Consider the following 19,870-nt stretch of genomic DNA (forward strand, 5'->3'; position numbering starts at 1 on the left):
GGAGAGGCAACAATGGAATACCTATTACTCCTTCCACATCAAGATCTACGCATTATGGGGTACGAAAATATTCGAGAAATGATACTATCTCAGCTTAGTATCTATGGTGGGAAAGACGGAAATTAGTGCACAAGGAATTAACTCAAAATGCGACCCAGATCTCAATGGGGATCATAGCTCTTACATATAATTTTGTAAATGCATATCTTCAAAGGCGTCCATGAAAAAGGGGGGGTTGGCAATGTCCTTCTAGGGGCTTTGTGAAACTCAATGTTGACGCCTCTTTTGACCATGACTTGCTGGAGGGTACGATGGGGATAGTATTGAGAGACGACAAAGGTAAGTTTATTGCAGAGGGGAATGGAAAGATAAACTACTGCGCGGATGTTCTCATGGCGGAGGCCTTAGCTCTCAAATTTGGCCTAAATTTAGCGCAAAGGGCGGGATGTAATCGTCTAATCATCAACTCTGACAATCTGGAGGTGATTGAGACCATGCAGGACGGAGGACAGTCAGCGAGAGCGGCGGCGGCAATCTTCGATGACTGCTATCACTATGCTTGTGATTTTATCATGACTAAATTCAAACATTGTAATAAAGAGGCAAATAAAGTAGCACATGAACTTGTTAGATTAGCTAGATTTTTTTCTGACTTCAGACTGGTTTGAGGAGTCTATTAGTGAAATTGTAACGTTTCTCACAAATGATGTATTGGTTATTGCTAATGAATAAAATTTCGTTTTATTTCAAAAAAAAAAGGCTGCCAATGTAGCGACTGTGGTAGAATCGCTTTTACTCTTGCACTTAAAGGCGGCTAGCTCATCTCAAGAAAAAGAAAAAAAGGCAGCTACCTGGCAAAGCCAGAACTGGTCCTAGTTAACTATGGATGGATGGAGGTGTATCTCCGGCGGATCTATCTTTGATGGATTTGCTCGGATCTCGTTGGTGTTCGTCTACGTTCGTGTGTCTTTGGATTGGATCCTTCCGATCTACTCCCTCCGTTCGGAATTACTTGTCTCGAAAATGGATGTATCTAGAACTAAAATACGTCTAGATACATCCATTTCTGCGACAAGTAATTCCGAACGGAGGAAGTATGTTATTCTTCATCTGCGGCGATTGCTGTTCTGGTGTGCTGGTCCTATGGGGCCTTAGCACGACGACTTCCCAACTGTCTACTACAACAAGTTGTGTCCGACACTGACGATGGAGGGGCGATGACGGCGGCGCGCCTTCGGCTCGCTTCAGTGCTTGTAGTCGTCGCTAGCTGGTCTACGGATCTGGATGTAATTTTTATTATTTTTGATATTCATTGTACTGTCATGATTGAAGATGAATAGATCGGAAGATTTCTAAAAAAAACTATGGATGGATAAATATCATATGTAGCATGTGCTGGAAACGTCGGTAGGTTCCTTCCTTCCTTCCTTGGCCTGTCCAGCTAATTGCGTCGTCAACGTTGTGCGGCGATGCGTTGGAGCATTCTATAATTCGTCTTCTCCCTTCTACTTCCCACCAACATCAATCATGGACTCGTGTCCTTTTCCATCCACCTGTTTGGCGTATTACCACCGCACGTGAGCTGTCCTCCGTGTCATGGTTATCATCTTACGCGCGGAAGGATGTCCATTCATTTAGTCAGCCCATGCGAAATTCAACGTAAATGCAAGTAGCAGAGTTACCATATTTGCAGTCGTTACATGCAAGTATGCAACAGGCTTGGTAATATTTTGGAGGCTGGCGAGGTGATGTGGGGAAACTCGCTCAGAGTCATCATTTCTCATCCTTGGAAACATTTCTTCTTCTTTTTATTTAAACACTTTGATTAAAGATTTGCAATATTTTAAAATTAGTCATGCACATATCTTCAGCAAGTTACATGAACAAAGCATTAAACCAACATGTACAAGTCCGATGTGTGCACCTTGCTCCCCTTCGATGGCAAGTGACACCGCTAGGAGGAGTGTGCCTTACTTGATCCAAACAACCTGCCAGCGGTTGCGCATATTTTGTATGCCCCATCGATTTGTAAGAAATTTGATAATATGGTCCGTTTGATACCTTTCAATATTTTGCATTCGTTTGATCTTTCTCAGTAACCATGTCAAGAGTAGTCTCTTGAATCATGCCCCCACACACATAGAAGACTTTTTCTACTTCATTGACAATTCTCCTCCCAGCTCTGGTGTGACTTAATTGGTTATACCTGGCAATGGCGGGTTCTTTGCGTCGTTACCCTGATGGCGGCATTGCTCAGAGTTTGCTTAGATTGGATCTCCAGGGTGAAAACCCACGATCCGCGTGGTTATTGGATCTGGCGACAGCGACGCTTTGTGTCGTTTCCTTCTTGAAGGCGTTGCTTTTGGAGAACCCTTCTCGCAGTCCTTGGGATGTCAAAAGATGGTTGGCACCGATGGTTACTGTTGTATATCGTCAATTGTTGTTTTCCTTGCTTCATTTTTTTTCTTCCTCCGCCTAGGCATAGCATTGGTCTTTGTATGACTTTGCACTCTGCCGGGGTGGTTATTCATGTGTGTGCTGTGTTGACTGTGTGCATCCTAATTATGCAGAGGCCAGGTGTGTACTCATTATGATTATATCCCTCGATGCTACTCTATGAGTCAATATAAAACACCCTTTATCGAAAAAATATCGAACTCTATTGCATACGAGTACTCTATTGAATTTAACTGTTTTGTACTGTTTTTGTGGCACTACCCGGTGTATAGGAGCAAGCATTTATTTCACTCAGATTATTTTATTTTTTCATCACACGGCCAATTCTCCCATACTTTTAGTCCGATTTTAAAATTTGTAACACTTTTAACTTTGAACTAATGATTTGATTTAGAATCCATTTGCAGATTCATGTCCATGTCATTTAAATCTCTAAAACAAGATCAAACTTGAACATGTTCTGAACAAGTTTAAATTCAAATCTGATGCCATAATGAAACTTATATGAAATGTGAGACGATACGACAATGAAACCGGAGTGAACCAATAATGAAAACATGCAATAGATAATGTAATGAACCATAATAAAACTTATATCAAGCTTGAGATGAAACATGGATGAATTGTGGAATGAAACAATAACAGAAACATGCAAGGAGGAATGTATGAACAAATACTGAAAACATATAAATTGAAATGGTATGGAAATGATATCGTATAGAAAATATGTGAAGAGGACACTTTTAGTGCCCAACCTAACCATGAAAGATAATTTAACAAGATGATATGAAACTTATTTGAAAACTCTAAAAATAGAAATGAAATCTGAATGCAATAGTATTGAAATCCGGAATGAAAAATTAGCAAAACCATGTAATAGAAAAAATAATGAAACATATAAAAATATGATGAAACACACATGTAATAGTTTCATATAAGTTTTAATATGGTTCATAATTTGAATTTGAATTTTTTTCAAAAGTGTTCAAAATTGATATTGTTTTGAAGATTTAAATATTTTGAATGCTAATATTTAAACAGTTTGTCAATCGGATATTTGGTTCAAAAGATATAATTGGTACAAACTATATAATCAAACCTAAAAGCAGCATGGGTGTAACTATGTGTGGGTTGGTTCAAAAAATGGCTACCTTTTGACTACAAAACATACCCACGAGTCACTTTGCTGTGGTGGCTAATTGCTAGTTCCGGCAAAGAAAAGGCTAATTCTAGTTGTACAACACATGTCATAGTAATAGTATAGCAATTGATAATACTTATCTTGTATGTATACATGCATGGCGTGCATGTAGGACACGGTAAAACCCGATTCCGCGAATGTATCCTTTTGTACGTCTAGCATCCCTTTTTCCTGTTTTCCTTCCGTCCCTGGCGGCTGGAACCCTAGCCGCCGCCAGAGGAGGCTGATCTTCCAACGCCGCTCTCCGGCGGCTCCCCTCCGCCGGCGACCTCGGTCGTCGGTGGTGAGGGGGGTCGCCGGATCCACACGTGTGGATCGCTTTTACTCTCTCGTACTTTAGGTTTTTAGGTTGTTCATCGTCTTTGCTCCGGCGGCGACGATGACAATGCTGAATAAAGATTCTTCAGGTCCTTCACTGACGAGGTCATCGGTCCTATGGTTGGGGTGGATTTGAAAACCAGACTGTTCAAGCAAGGATGGCGTGAAGGCGGCGGCATCCTCGTGGTGGACCTGTGTCCTCGGGCTCCGTCGTTGCGACGGCGTTTGCTCCAGCGTCGGCGCGGAGCTTGGGAGGTAGTCCAGGAGCGGATGCAGATTGTGGTCTGCATCAACGACATCTGGAAGACGGAGCATGTGCTGGGCTCGTGGTTCGTGGATGGCAGATATGGTTTCCTCCTTCGGCGTTTTAGTCGTGGTGGGGTGCCAGATCTGGAGTTCGATGGCGTGTCCGGGGTGTTGCCCCGGTCTGATTCGTTCCACGGCAATGGCTTCACTTTTGGTGAGCCACCTTGAAGGTCCGCAAAGCTGTATATCAGCGATGGAGCCGCGTCGAGCTCGGGTGAGGAGGTGATCCGTCATTTTTTTCTTCAGTGACTGCTGCGGTGGTGCCGGAGGCAGGTGACGGGCATTGGTATCAAGCTCAGAGATGTTCTACTATCTTTTCAGTTTTGTCATGTCGGAAAAACCGATTCCGCGAAAATCCTCTCCGGTTGAATGTCCAGTATCCCGCTCGCGGTCGGCAGACATTTGACATGTTGTCCGTTTGGTGAAGCTGACTAGATATCTCCCACAGCCTTTAACATGAAGAAGCGTGCACGCTCAGTTTAAAGCTGCTGAAAAATATTGGCGATCAAGCCAGCCTGGGACGACGATTCTGCTAGACTAAGGGGGCGTTTGGTTCAGGAATTTTTTAGTCCCAGAGACTAGAAAAAGTCCATAGGAACCAAACAGGAGGGACTTTTTCTACAGGGACTAGAAAAAGACTCTACTAGAGAGTCTTTTTTTATTAGTCCCTGGACCGACATACCCACCTTGCCTCTTCCGGAGAAGGTACCGAATGCGCCGTAGTTTGTTTGTGAAAATTGTCACCGATTGTGAGGCCGCCTCAGATTACTTCAAGCGTCGTAGATCCGCTGCCAGTATCATGGGGTTTAGTGCGTACCAAAAGATATCGACTGCAATGCGGGTGCTCGCCTATGGCATACCCGCGGACTATACGAACGAGTATCTTCGCATTGGACAAGATACAACCACGGCGCCTGTTCGTAGGTTTGCAAAATTGGTCATCCGGTTGTATGGTGATGAGTATATTCGGGCACCCAACGAGGAAGATACAAAGAGATTGATGGAGATGAATGAAAAAAGGGGATGGCCGGGGATGCTTGGTAGTCTTGATTGCATGCATTGGAAATGGAAAAATTGTCCAAAGGCATGGCAAGGAATGTATTGCGGTAAAAGCCGTGATGCTACCATTGTGCTTGAGGCCGTGGCATCGGAGGACACATGGATTTGGCATGCATTTTTTGGTTTGCCGGAAACACTCAATGATATCAGTGTGCTCAATAGATCTCCTTTGTTCAAAAGATTAGTTTCTGGGGATGCTCCAACTTGCAACTACAAAATAATGGACAATGAGTACTCAATGGGATACTATCTCACCGATGGAATTTATCCCGATTGGGCAACTCTTGTGAAGTCCATCAAGGAGAAAAATGGGGTGCCCTTAACCAGAAAAGAGGCTCATTTCACCAAGGCACAAGAGGCAGCCCGCAAGGATATTGAGAGAGCTTTCGGTGTTTTGCAAGCAAGATTTGCCATAGTTCGGGGTCCAGCTCGTTTTTGGGACAAAAAAACCTTGGAGAACATCATGAAATGTGGTGTGATTCTACACAACATGATCATCGAGGATGAGAGAGGGTTAAAACTGCCTTGTTTCTATGACAATGTTGGTACTCGTGTGCAACCGGAAAGAAACCCTTGTCGCGTACAAGCTTTTCTTGAAGCACATCGTCAGATTGAGGATGCAAATACTCATGGTCAGCTCCGGGATGATCTAGTAGAGCACCAGTGGCAGTTGGCTGGGCGGCGCCAAGGCCTATGATCTACCTTTGTTTACTTTTCTATGTCCTATTTGATTCGAACAATTATTATAATTTGCTTCAAAACATTGTTGTAATAAATTGAATGATTATTATGTGTTTGAAAGTACTATTCGATGTTATTGAGATGATGAAAATTGTGATATGTCAAATGACAGTTTAAGGGTTGGGGTTGGGGCAAAAACTAGAACCCTCAAACCCAACCCTTATAACGCCCCTGTTTTTCAACTCTTAAAAGTGTTAAAAATGGCCAATTCTTAATCCTTAAAACTAGTTTTAGATTTAAGGGTTTGAGGACTTTACTAGACATGCTCTAAAGGGGTGCTCCAGTCAGCTACAGCTGCCTAGCCCTAGCGGAGCTCAGTTCCACGTGTCGATATGTCTCTCTGTATCTGCCTCCAAAATCCCCTATATATACCCCGTTCGAGCTAAATAACCCTTCATCCAAACAAGCGAACACAAGCTACTAGCCAGTACTTGGAGAAACCAACAATGGCGCCGCTCGCAGCCCGGAGGCCAGCCTGCCTCCTGGCCCTCCTCTCCGTCGCCGCGGCCTTATTCCTGACCCCGACGGCCTTGGCGGCGGGGGGAAAGACCGGCCAGGTGACGGTGTTCTGGGGACGGAACAAGGCCGAGGGCTCCCTGCGTGAGGCCTGCGACTCCGGTATGTACACCATGGTCACCATGTCCTTCCTCGACGTCTTCGGCGCCAACGGCAAGTACCACCTCGACCTCTCCGGCCATGACCTCTCCTCCGTCGGCGCCGACATCAAGCACTGCCAGTCCAAGGGCGTCCCTGTCTCCCTCTCCATCGGCGGCTACGGCACCGGCTACTCGCTGCCGTCCAACCGCTCCGCGCTCGACCTCTTCGACCACCTCTGGAACTCCTACTTCGGCGGGTCCAAGCCGAGCGTCCCCCGCCCCTTCGGCGACGCGTGGCTCGACGGCGTCGACCTCTTCCTGGAGCACGGCACGCCGGCGGACCGCTACGACGTGCTGGCGCTGGAGCTGGCCAAGCACAACATCCGCGGGGGCCCGGGGAAGCCGCTGCACCTGACGGCGACGGTCCGGTGCGGGTACCCGCCGGCGGCGCACGTGGGGCGGGCGCTGGCGACGGGGATCTTCGAGCGCGTCCACGTGAGGACCTACGAGAGCGACAAGTGGTGCAACCAGAACCTTGGGTGGGAGGGCTCGTGGGACAAGTGGACGGCGGCGTACCCGGCCACCCGGTTCTACGTCGGGCTCACGGCGGACGACAAGTCCCACCAGTGGGTACACCCCAAGAACGTCTACTACGGCGTCGCGCCGGTGGCGCAGAAGAAGGACAACTACGGCGGCATCATGCTCTGGGACCGATACTTCGACAAGCAGACCAACTACAGCAGCTTGATCAAGTACTACGCCTGAGCTCCTGTACTTCCACAAGCCACGCTTCTTGCATCACCGTCGGTTTGATCCTGATGTACTGTTGCAAACGAGAACAAAGTGAGGCTTGTACTTGGATATAATAAATAAATAATTGAACAGTTGGTCGTACAGATCTCTGGTTTAATCATCAACTCCATCACTTAATTGCTTGTGTTTTTATCTGTAGTTGAGTGATACTTCCTCCATCTCAAAATAAGGCCCTGTTTGGAGGGACCATCTCAAAATAAGGCCCTGTTTGGATCCCTCCGCTCCCCAACTGCAGCTCTAAGTGTCTTAATTTTGTACTAATTTAGTATCTCAACTTTGTGCTACCTTTAATACAAAATTGTACGGAGGGAGTATGTTACAACTGTGCCTTCACTTGTCAAGTACCGCTTAGCGAATTTGCGGAACAAACTCTTGTCATCTTTTGCGATTAAAAATGGCACAAACGCTCACTCATGTATGTAATTTGTCAACAAGTACTAGCTGGTAATTTTGACATGCAAAATCATCAGTTTGCAGGATTTACCATCTCTTTGGCATGCAAACCATCAGGTTTATATACAAACATTTTGCAGCAGTTTCCACTTCCGCATATTTACAGAGTAGCAGTACACAGTAAGAAATCAACTCAAGCGGACAATTCTCTCTCAAGATTAAATTGTATACATGCTTCTGAATCTTTAATCATTTCTTGAACATAAAGCTCTCTCTGAGGATATCCGCAGCTAATATAAGTAGCTCCAACATCTCCATGCTAGCGGAACCAAGGGGGTCCGCCTTTTCGGATTTTGATGATTTAGGCGAGCCTGAAGTGATACCACCTGATGAATCCCCTGACCAGCTTACTGGGAGAACGACGCCCAGAGCCGTTCTCATAAGGTTCGCTTCTGTTATAAGACTGCTCAGTGCTTCATAACTACTCTCCAAAGAACAGCCGGATTTGACATCATCATATACCTGACAAAAAATGGTTAGGACACAAAAAATGGGTATCACATATTACTGCTAAAGCTAATAATTCAATTAAAGAAAAATGCCCTACCTTCATAAGCACTCTGTGCAGCCTATGAACCAAAGAAGTGAGATGTTCCATAGTAGCAACACTTTCCAAAAGGGTAGCATTTTCAACTTTCATCCTGTCATAAAGTAGCATGAAATTTAAAAAATTCACAGAACAAAATTGTAAGTGCAGAGAAGATTATGGCAAAAATAGTCTAGGATGCAGCATATTGGGGTCATATTTAGCTAATAGAAAGACTAAGTTTGATGGGAATGAACCAAAAAAGTAATTTGTGTGTATTATCACAAACCTTGATAGATCTACTGAGCACCCTCTACACACTGTCTGATCATTTCCACGAGAGCTCTCATGCCCAGTATTATTTTCCTTTTTTATCCATTGTCTTAGAGATGTTCTGTTAAGAATAGTCTTCAGCATCCCTTGTTGGTCATGCCCAGAAGTGATTTTTGGAGTATCAACAATACCATGACCATCATTTGCAGTAGAGCTGCTGTATAAGAAGAAAATATATATATAGTGATAAGAAGAAGAATGTATATTACACCCAGGAAAAGGTACTCAAAATGTTAAGTAAAAATCACAAACATGATCCAGTATGATGATTTGCTGCACATAAACCTTACCATTTCAGGAGATAAGCTTCTTTCAGTTTTGCTAACTCCATCAGGACCTTCACCTTTTCATCTTTAACCTGTATAGAACAGATGCAAGCAAGTTACGAGATGTGCATCCGATGTTGCATGCTCTAGTATGTACCCTTAAGATAAACTTCTAAGATGCTGTGAAGAGAAGAGTCCAAGAGGAAAATAGACAAACAGAATGGCCTATTTGCATACTAAATCCAGCTTCATCCGTGCCTCTATAAAGTCCTTGATATTTGCTGGAGCGTTAATTGCAAAATAATGTAAGTTTTTTGCACTAGCTCCAAACATGTGATACACTGAAGGTGTTGAACAGATCTAATTGTTTCATAGACCATCATAGTAATAATCGTTAACCAGTGTTAATGGTGTAGTCCTTGCATCTATGTAAACTAGCCACGCGTCTGTGTACGCCAATGAACTCAGTCAAATTCAAAACACCATCGGAGGTCGACAACTAGTCGAGCCTTTGGTGACATGGCTAAACAAGTACGGTAGACCTAGCTCTCACAGTTGTGCATTGACTGCTGCCGATGCTGAACAGCAGCCGGCTCCGGTCCGGTTCTACAATAGGACTTCACCAGATTTTACCCTAACAACCACACCTCTAATTTTGCATTTCCAGAAAATACTGATTCTAGTAGGAAAAAATGGACTGACATAATATTCGTGACAGTGTCACATGAAATTTCTCCATATACTTTACAATTTAAAGCACTCAGCATAACTCAAGATTCATAAGACTGTAAAGATTGTAAAAGGAAAATAACGGCCATCAAAAGTGTAGGAAATACTACTTGAGATAAGTTCTTCTGAAGGTCCTCTATAATAGCTTGGTTCTTCTGTTTTTCCAACAGGTATCTTTCTTGTTCCTGTGAGAAAAGCATAAGCGCCTCCATCTGTGGTAGATTTCAACATAATGTGAGATTATTTAATATAAAGAAAGGCCCATATGAGAATTACAAGCAGAAAGAAGCACCAGGATAACGCTGTACCTTCTCCTGCAAAGTTTGAGCAAGTGCTTTTGAATCATCAAATGTTGTAGAATAACCTGTAGGAACATCACCCTACAATATACGCAATAACAAGTTACGTCATATAAGTGTAAAGAGAATTGTGACGTCCAGTCTTCAGGGAACTACTCCCTCTGATCCTTTCTAGATGTACTCCCTCCGTTCCTAAATATAAGTCTTTCTAGAGATTCTAATGTGGACTACATACGGAGCAAAATGAGTGAATCTACACTCTACAATATACATCCGTATGTAGTCTTTCTTAAAATCTCTAAAAAGACTTGTATTTAGGAACGGAGGGAGTATTAATTTTTGAGTTAATTACACTTTTGATACATGCACTTGCCCTCGATGTACAGATTCATACATAAACTTGAAAAATGGCACAAATCTGTTCTACAACTTGTGTTTCGGATACGTTTAAGTACATTTCCATCGTTTACCGTTTACTCTACATGCCAGGTGGCCCACACTCCATATGTGCGTGTGGGTCCCACCTGTCAGTGTCATAGAAAGAAATAGAAACGTAGCAAAAAGCAATTCAACCAGCAGAACTCGAACTTGCGACGTCGCGTAGCGAGCTTCAGGCGTTAGCCAGTGCACCGGATGCATTTGTTGTTAGTACGAACATACGGTCCATTATATATTTTATTAGGTAAATTGATTCAAATTCAGAATGTGTATTGCACGGGATTTACTGCGTGCGTGCGTTTTTCATCTCCGTTTTTCCCCGGTCGACCGGTTATCAAAAATTTAGGTGAGCCCCAAATGTTTTTGATATCGTTCAAAAAATTATTTATTTTCAATTTAAAAGGTCAGATAATGTCAAATAGAGCTCGTATTCATATGTTTTCACATTAAAAATAATCTTCCAAGTGATAAGGCGCACGAAACATCTTACAAAAACTGGACCTTTCCAGAGTTACATTCAACATTCTTTATAAGAAAAAATGGACGAGGCACCATAGCAATGCCTTGAACCCGCACCCCTCTGAATAAACAAGTGAAGCTGGCCGCTAGAACAGGAGGCAGAATTTGTCATATATGGGGTTAAAAGGAATATATGTTTACACTAAAAAGATTGAATTCAAAATTGTTTTGAAATTTTGAACGAAAAATCCCAAAACCTCTGAGTTTTTCGGAAACTGTTTTTTCCGGTCCCTCCCGGAATAAAACCTCTGAGTTTTTCGGAAACTGTTTTTTCCGGTCCCTCCCGGAATAAAACCTAAAAAGAGTTTTAAAAAATATTGTTCGAACCCCTTGTGCAGCGCCTATTTGGCTTCAGATCAATTGTTTCCTTGCTATCCAAAAAGTTAACTATGTGTAACACTAACAAATAGTAGCAGGTGGTGTAGTGGTTGGCTTCTGGAGCGTGATAGGTAACGCGCCGAGATAGATTCCTACTGTGCGCAATTGTTTTGCTATATTTTTATTTGTTTCTTTCTTTGGCACTGACAGATGGGCCCTATGCGCAGGTATTGAGTGTGGGCCAACTGGCATGCAGAGTTTAACGGAGTGTTGATGGCAAACGACAGAAATGTACTTGAATGTACCTGAAACACATTGTATGACCGATTTGTGTCATTTTTCAAGTTTATGTATGAATCTGTACATCAAGTGCAAGTTTATGTATCAAAAGTGTAATTAACTCTTAATTTTTTTCAAAAGTCAAATTTCTCTATCCTTCACCAAGTTTCTAGAAAAGATGTAACATCTAAAAAAAGGAATCGGTACTATTAGATACATCATGAAATTTATTTTCATATTTTCTTTATTTAGTATTGTACATATTGGTAGTCTTTTCTATAAACTTGGTCAAGGAGAGAAAAGTTTAACTTCTGAAAAAAAATACACCTTATAAAAGGAACGGAAGAGTAGGCAAAGGATGTTGTGTATTATTCAAACAATACTCATGTATTACCTCTGTCCCAAATGTTTTTACTTGGAGTTGCAAAAATCAATCCCAAATGCTTTTGGAATTGATTTTGCATAAGAAAGGGTATGCCAAATTAGTTCCAACGCGCCCAACTAAAATACAGTACTACAGTATTACTTGAGTAATGTGCAGCATCCTTTGCCTTTAAAAAAATGAACCCCCGAAAAACAGGATGTTACAAGAAATGTTTTCTTCGGGAAAAAGAGGGGAACACATCAACAAAGTACCTATCTAAAAAAAGCAAGGACATGGTATCTTGCTTACACAAGATAAATAGTCGATCTGATTTAAATGTAAAAAAGAAGTATGCCAACCCAGGATATATTCATTAAGGTGTTCTGGAGATTTGACACTATTAAGTAATTTATCAATTTCTTCACAAGTTACACTATAACTCGTGAGCACAAATCTAGATCGAGGAAAAGGTTCCGAGAGGAAGTGGTTCCGCATAAAAGCAAGACTTGAGAAAGTTCATTATGTTCTGAACAAACCTTGGGGATGGTTTCAGGGCCAATATCCATAGTAACATGCACGTCTTTACAACTACTGTCACAGCATTGCATCTTCTCAACAGGGTTACCAATGATCTCAGCATTGATGCAAATTTGAGTTAACTTGTCTTGAATCTCATTAACAGCCGTGCTTAACAGAAGTGATTCTTCTTCCAATATTTTCATAATTTCAGCCCTTTGATGTGTATAGACTTTTTGAAGAGCTGACAGACCATCTCTCATAAGATCATCATTGAGTGCCTGCATTCCGAAGTGTATACATCATTAAGCGCATTAAGGTGCATTTCATCATTGAGCGCATTAAGGTGCCGTCAGAAAAAAAAATGATATGATAAGTTGAATTTTTGTACCTGTTTCTTTTCCAGTGTTCGTACATTTCTTTGCAAGTGCTGTTCAATTTCGAAACTCTGGACATCCAAATGACAGATCTCTTAGGAAAGCCGAAAAACTATTTGTCTCTGCTATGGATAAACTTAACTTACCATTCTTAGATTGCTTTGCAGCTTAGATATTTTAGCTTTAAGCGACTCATTCTCCTGTTCTAGAGATGCCTGCATAAAAAAGATCATTGAATGTGTATAAAACTAGAAACAATAAAATTATTGAAACTGTCAAGTAACAAAAAGAAGTTTGCTGGTTTGCCGCTTGTAAAGAAGCATACAAGGCTTATGTTATTAATTTATCTATTTATTAATGTTGCCCAATCAGAACGTCTTACTAAGTTTAACTGATTATGTCTATACCATACTTCGGTACATTCCACTATTCCAGCCATTTAAATATATAATAATGCAGAATGTGGAAACTTCTACACTACCAGTGGAGCATCGATTTTGCAAATGAGAATTTTTGACAGCCAGGTCCTTTTGTATATCTGAGACCACATTGCTTAATTTAGGCAGAGAGGACATGATCATCTCTAGCAGAGTCGAACCTATAAATAGAATAACTATTTACTTACAATCCTGAAAACCATCAGACATGCAACTACTTTGTAATTTCTGTCTCCGCGTAAGGTGCTGTAATTTATACTAGAGAAAGCTAAAGTTCAAAGTAGAGATGCTTCCTATTAGAATTTTAGAAAAACGTGATAACTGACATCAAAGTTTAACACGTCCCTATCTTTTGCATTTCTTAGGTTCCCAAAATAAACTTAACCAGACAAACATATCCTACAATAGTGGATTATAAAAATTCAACAGAAGTATTAGATACTCCCTCCGTCCCAAAATACTAAATCGGCGACGCTTATTTTGGGACGGAGGGATTATATTTTAAACTGGAAGAACAGTGAAAAATTAAAACATATCAATCTGCAAGCGAATTATTATCTCTCATGGATAAAGTGATTTAAGTTTACAATGTACTTCGAAGTTGAGGTTTCGCCATCCAGGTTGAAACTCCAACTGTCAGCAGAATCATCTAGAAGAATTGAGCATTTCTCTTCAAAAGTAATGTTTGAAGGGCATTCACATTCCCTCGAACGAACTTCATAGAATTTTTTAATAACCTGAAACAGAATCAAACATCAAACTCCCAGTCAAGAAAGGATCAATTCTGATATATACTGGGCGGTGCAAATGATGCGAACTGAACACGTCAAATCAGCATGAAAGAGGGCAGATCCCAATTGGATTTTTTTTATCTAAAATATACCGAGTGTAGATGGCGAGGTACAGACAACCACATAGATTAGAAATAAAAAATATGCAGTAGGTCAAGGAAATTATTTTACACTCAGGAGTCCATCAAAAACACTCAATAATATACGTCCTACTTAGTGAAATTTACATTAGAAAGTTGGATGGGAAAAATGGGCTAGACTACTTAAATCCTGACATTATTCAGGATTTTGACAGTAAGCCATATTTTGCATTTCGTTTTTCATTCTCTCGTTGGGCCCACTACTCAGTGACACAGCCCAGTGGCAAAAATTAAATGCACAATGGCAAAAGTAAAATTTACAGACTTATAGTGGTAAGATTTTCCCTTTAAATCCTTCATTGAACAGAAAAATTTACCAGATAATCATTGTCGACACAGCAACACAAAACATGCACACATCCAAGAGAGATTTAGGATGCTCTTTTAGTTCTCAACTAAAATCTGGTACTTTTTCAGTATAAAAAAAAAAACCTTTTAAGTGAACTTGCACAGATTTATGCTGGTAGTAATGGCAATAAGAATCAAAAGCATGCTTACATTCAAGGAAGATTCTGTATGCGCTTTTAGTTCTGTCAACTCCATTTGCAGGGCATCGTTCAAACGTTTCTGATCTTCCATTGCAGTTTGATATTCTCTCGTCCTGCCAATTAACAATCATGATACTCTGCACTTATCTGAAAGGTGCAGCAAATCTAGGACATTCTCCATTCAGTTGTCGAATGTGGGACCCTTAAATAAAGCCTATGTGAAGTGTAGTTGTGATTTAAGAAACTACCAAATACAGAAACAGAAAGAATAAGTTCTGTGGTCACCACCCGAACGATATACTGCCTCTGTCCCATATTAATTGACGCTCAAACGGATGTATCTAGCAGTAAAATACGTCTAGATACATCCGTTTCAGCGTCAATTTAATATTGGACGAGGGAGTAATTGTGTAAAGAATGTACAGTTAAACTTTGTGTCAGTACATTTAGACTATGGTACGCATATCTCGTTAGAGATGGGCAGCACAAATTTTAACTCGCACCGGAAGTTAAGAAAATTTAAGCACTGCCAAAATAAGGCCATGTACAATGCTAGGTGCTTAGAAAAATAAATCTGTTTTGCTTTAAGCACAAGTGGTTATTTGTAGAGTACAGGTGCTTAGAAAAATAAATCGGTTTTGCTTTAGACACCTCTGGTACACAAATAAGCACTGGTGCTTAAGAAAACAATGGTTTGTTTTTCTAAGCACTGCTCTAAGCTCCTAGCATTGTACATGGTCTAAGATTCCACTTTCCTCGCTAAACAAGAGAACATTGTTCCAAACTTAACTAGTGCCCTTTTTTTATTAGGATGTGTTTCATAATATGTGCAGTTGCAGGTCTGTCAATGCACCAGCCAACATTGATATCGGATGCTGGCCATTTTACAACCAACAAACTCACATTCAAAAAGAAAAACCCTGCAAGACCACTTATTTGTCAAGATCTTTAATACTGTAGATACCAGTCAGTTTCCATTATACTCGCCTCTGGGGAACTTGGTGAAACGACACATTAACATTTCATCTTCCTTAAATAATTATATCTTAAATACCAGAGAACAGTTCAAGACATGTGAAATAGGAAATGAGTTGTACCTTTCCTCAAAGGTAGCGCACATTTTTAACCCTGCTTCTTCTCGCTCCTTTGCTTTCTCACACTACCAATTTCAAATGTCATGTGTAAAGCATTACATCTTTAGATACAGAATTGACTTAATAAGTAAATCAAGAAGAACCTCCAACAATGAACCATCTCGTTCAGCAAATGCTTGAGCAACGCTGCTCTGGAAAAACCTCACTTGCTGCTCTAGCTCCTTGGTCTGCATTGTCATTGCAGGATAGAAGGTCATTTCCACAATAAGCTAGATTTCTTGTAAACAGAAATTAGGAGGTTAAAGAATTAGTGACCTAAATTCCACAAAATATCAAGTTTTAAGTAAGCATATGAGGCCTTTATTATCTATTTCAAGTTAACTGAAGTGAAATTAATGTTAAGCAAAGGCCCCAAAGGGTACCTTCTCTAAAAAGACCAACCAAGACTCGGAATATGCCTATCATGCTTGAAATGATATTTTACTTTCAGGCTGCAGATTTTGAATAAGCACAATTGTTAGTGTTTTGTTTAGTTGTGCAGTGTCTGAATGATATGTGGGTCTAGCTATAGGTGAGCATAGATATGTCATTCCATGTTCAAGCTCAAGGGACTTCACTCCCTATACTACTTGTACGTGGATGATGGAGAACAAGTATAATTATCTGCCACTAAACATTAGTTGGCAAAAGTTACAACATTATTGACAAAACAACAACACTCGATTGTACAAGTCAAAGTATGAAACCTTTGATAGCTCAGCACCATATAAATCAGCAAGCTGGCTCTGAAATTTAAGTAAAGCAATCATTAGAAGAAAGAAAAAGAAAAGCAGATACAAACAATAGTACAGCGAGGAAGAGAAGCACACCTTAACTCGATAAGCCTCAGCAAGCTCCTCTTGCAAATTTTGGTTCTCTCTTAAGCATCCACTTAACTTCTTCTGAAGGATCTCAATATCCTGCTCCAGAGCTGTTGTCCTGGATAGTTAAAACAAAACATTGGTTTACTTGCACTACAATGATAACAATGGAACATGGACAGAACCTATGGAAGCACCTCTGAGAAAGCATTCGAGTTGCAACAGAAACATAACCAGGCCCAGCTTGTTGCATACACAATTGCTCGATATCTTTTCTCAGTTCATCACGTTCTGACAAACAAAGAATATTTCAATCAATAAGTGTACGCCTATACCCCCACATAAAAGAAATACAAGAATGAAAACTGGAACTACTCCCAAAACAACTAGTCTACATGAGCAACTTTGAGAAAACAGAACATGGTGTTCTCTCCATTCAAAAGGTCATCAATCTGAAGTATGAGAAAATAGGTACATTGATCTTCCATTGAAAATCTCTGATTACTAGTAACATCTGCCAATAGTTTCCAACATGTTAACCATGTACACATGACATCCAAAGGAAGCAACACTGCGGAGTACTAAGATACTCCTATGACTGAACAAAGCTGTAGAAGGTTGGAATTATTATAAAGACTCATAAAATGTCTATCAGAAACAATGTAACATAATTAGCCAAGGACTTCAGCAGCTACTTCATGTACTTTCCCAAATTGTACAGCAAGCCACCATTAACAGAGTGAAAGAAATTAAAAAAAAAACTATTGCATTCTTCGCAAAAATTATCTACTCAAATATGCGAGAATAGCTGAGTTATGACAGGGCACATATTAGTGAAGGAACTCTAGTGCATTATCCGCTTTTATATCTTGAGGTCATTATTGAAGGAAGCCAGGAACTAGTACGATTCCCCCTGAATTTCCATTGGAGTGCCTCTATTCCAAAAAGGGGTGAGGGTCCTGAATTGAACTACTTGCACAGAGAAAACAATGTAGCCAAACTAATCACTAATCTGCAGGCTGAAGTGTTATATATAATGAGAGCAACTTCTATTGGCACAGGAAACAATCAGTATGTTAGGGTTATCACTGAAAGTATAAACGAATGAATGATAATCTTGTATATGACAGATATGAGTGAGTACCCCGCTGGAGTTCTTCAACTCGACGAGTTAATACCTCACCATCGTATGGCTTCTCATCCATTTTCTACAGAAAAACAGATAGAATAAGACTAATGTTCTTGAATAAAAATGCAAATGAATTGATATCCTACATGCCATAATGTAACATAAACATCAAAGCCGTGCAATGGAAGCCTCAAGTTCTGAGCACAAAATAGTAGTAATACCGCAGGCTTGCAGTGAAGCAGGGGTGATCCCCTAGACCCGCTTCTTCCTACCAAAGCAGAAGTGGAAGAAAAAATGTGCTGCAGCACAGGGGACATGGACGGATTTCTCCCAAGATTCCGGACTCGGAATCGCCACAATTGCACCAACGCGGACGAAACCCTAGCCTCCTAATCGGGCCAAAAATGAAGCATAGGTTCGACTGGGATTCAGCAAAGCCTACCTTGAATCCACACAGACTTATGGCCGGGTTCGTCTCCTCCACGTAGTCGTCGAGAAGAGCACCGCCGCTCGCTTCGCCGCCGGCTCCGAGGAGGACAAGACGAGGTTTTGAGAGCTGTCTCAAAACCAGATGGTCGCTCCTCGTGGCCTCACATGCGGAGCCTGAGAGGCGGGCCAGAGCGGCTTCGGTCTACAAGTGCAGAATATCGTGCAAGCAAAATGCTGACGTGGCAAAATAATTAGGACACGTGTGGTGGAAGCCAAACCCGCCCACACGCCTTATAACACGGAAAAGAATTATATGAGACCAGGACTCACGGGCTAGCATGTGAGACCCACCCTGATGGATGACACGTGGCATTTATAAATCACAAAACATCTACCCACCCTCACTTAAAATCAGGGGAGAGATTATATGCTTTTATGATTTGTGAATGCCACGTGTCATCCGTCAGTGTGGGTCTCACCTGCTAGCCAGTGAGACCTGGTCTTATATAATTTTTTTCCCTATAACACACAGAGTGCATCACGTCATCGCATGCATGTATGTGAGAATCTTTTTGGATTTTCAGTTTTTAAAATATTTTATCTCTTAAATGAAAAATCCGATTGAAGATCCTTTTCATCATTAAATCCCTCGCAACGGGATCTTCGAAACTAGATCTCATATCAATATATTTCGACGATTTTTTTTGGTTAAAAGTTGTCATGTCTATTGCACATGAATTGCCACGATATTTGCATTGAAGTTGTCATGATATGTTTCAGCTATTTTCTTTTACATCTAAAAGTAAATTTTGACATATTATAAAACGGGAAATTAAGAAATTAGACTTGCCATGAACCATAAACTAAAATTGCCATGATACATGCACTTAAAATTGTCATGGTTCATAAAAAAATAATTTTCATGGTCAAAGTGCTGGAATTGCCATCATCAAAAATTGCAGTGTAAACCCCATGCTCTACAAATTAAAATTGCCACATCGCAACTTTAGTTTAAGCACTATGGCAACTACAGTGTAAACGTCATGGCAACTTTTGGGCAAAAAAATTCGTCGAAACATATCAACATGGGGTCTAGTTTTGAAGATCTCGTCGAGGCGGATTTAATGGTGAAAACGGATTTTTAATTCGATTTTTTATTAGGAGATAAAACATTTTTAAGCCGAAAACCAAAAAGATTCCTGCAGATGTCATCTGTTCATACGTGGCAAAATGAGTGGTGATGCAGGCGTGTGGGCAATGTGCAAGATGCCACACGTGTGGACGTTTGTTTTTTCCAATAATTAAAGGATGTACAATGATTAATAAGGCAGCCTTGCGAATCAACCTCTAGTTCGATGGTTAGAGCATCTTTAGCACACCATGTATATCGCCGACCCGCAAAAATCATTTACAGTACGCGGAAAAACGGTTTTGTGGGCCGGCGCAGGTATTAGATGCGGTTTTATCTGAATTTGACACATATGCACATATTCATAATTACTAATTTGCAATATAAGAAAAATGTCAATATTACAATACAACAATCATTCAAATTACAATAATTATTCAAATGTCCGAAGCAAACTAAATAATT

At 40.9% G+C, this 19,870-nt stretch overlaps 2 protein-coding genes across 4 annotated transcripts; one reads left to right on the forward strand and one right to left on the reverse strand.

Annotated features, from left to right (window-relative positions):
• The first annotated feature begins 6,482 nt into the window (after positions 1–6,482).
• Positions 6,483–7,591, forward strand: LOC542997 (xylanase inhibitor protein 1-like). Its single transcript, NM_001405501.1, has one exon. The coding sequence runs from the start codon at positions 6,529–6,531 to the stop codon at positions 7,441–7,443; it is 915 nt and encodes a 304-aa protein (NP_001392430.1). The 5' UTR covers positions 6,483–6,528; the 3' UTR covers positions 7,444–7,591.
• A 311-nt stretch (positions 7,592–7,902) lies between these two features.
• LOC123096811 (uncharacterized) lies at positions 7,903–18,454 on the reverse strand. 3 transcript variants are annotated; one of them, NM_001405503.1, is made up of 18 exons: positions 18,290–18,454; positions 17,863–17,926; positions 16,916–17,009; positions 16,728–16,836; positions 16,605–16,643; positions 16,002–16,085; positions 15,862–15,923; positions 14,775–14,877; positions 13,933–14,082; positions 13,055–13,123; positions 12,923–12,979; positions 12,552–12,812; positions 10,107–10,178; positions 9,909–10,010; positions 9,094–9,161; positions 8,760–8,957; positions 8,492–8,585; positions 7,903–8,406 (listed from the first exon to the last, which is right to left on the reverse strand). In NM_001405503.1, exons 2-18 carry the CDS (start codon positions 17,921–17,923, stop codon positions 8,134–8,136), a joined length of 1,896 nt encoding a protein of 631 aa, NP_001392432.1. In that variant the 5' UTR covers positions 17,924–17,926; positions 18,290–18,454; the 3' UTR covers positions 7,903–8,133. The 3 variants fall into 3 exon arrangements, 2 of the variants coding, with proteins under 2 accessions (NP_001392432.1, NP_001392431.1); NM_001405502.1 differs by having other exon boundaries at positions 8,760–8,960; NR_175950.1 differs by having other exon boundaries at positions 7,935–8,406; positions 8,760–8,960; positions 13,940–14,082.
• Between the last annotated feature and the right edge of the window lie 1,416 nt (positions 18,455–19,870).

The sequence above is a fragment of the Triticum aestivum genome, chromosome 4D (assembly GCF_018294505.1).
Source record: "Triticum aestivum cultivar Chinese Spring chromosome 4D, IWGSC CS RefSeq v2.1, whole genome shotgun sequence".
In the NCBI taxonomy this organism is placed as follows: domain Eukaryota; kingdom Viridiplantae; phylum Streptophyta; class Magnoliopsida; order Poales; family Poaceae; genus Triticum; species Triticum aestivum.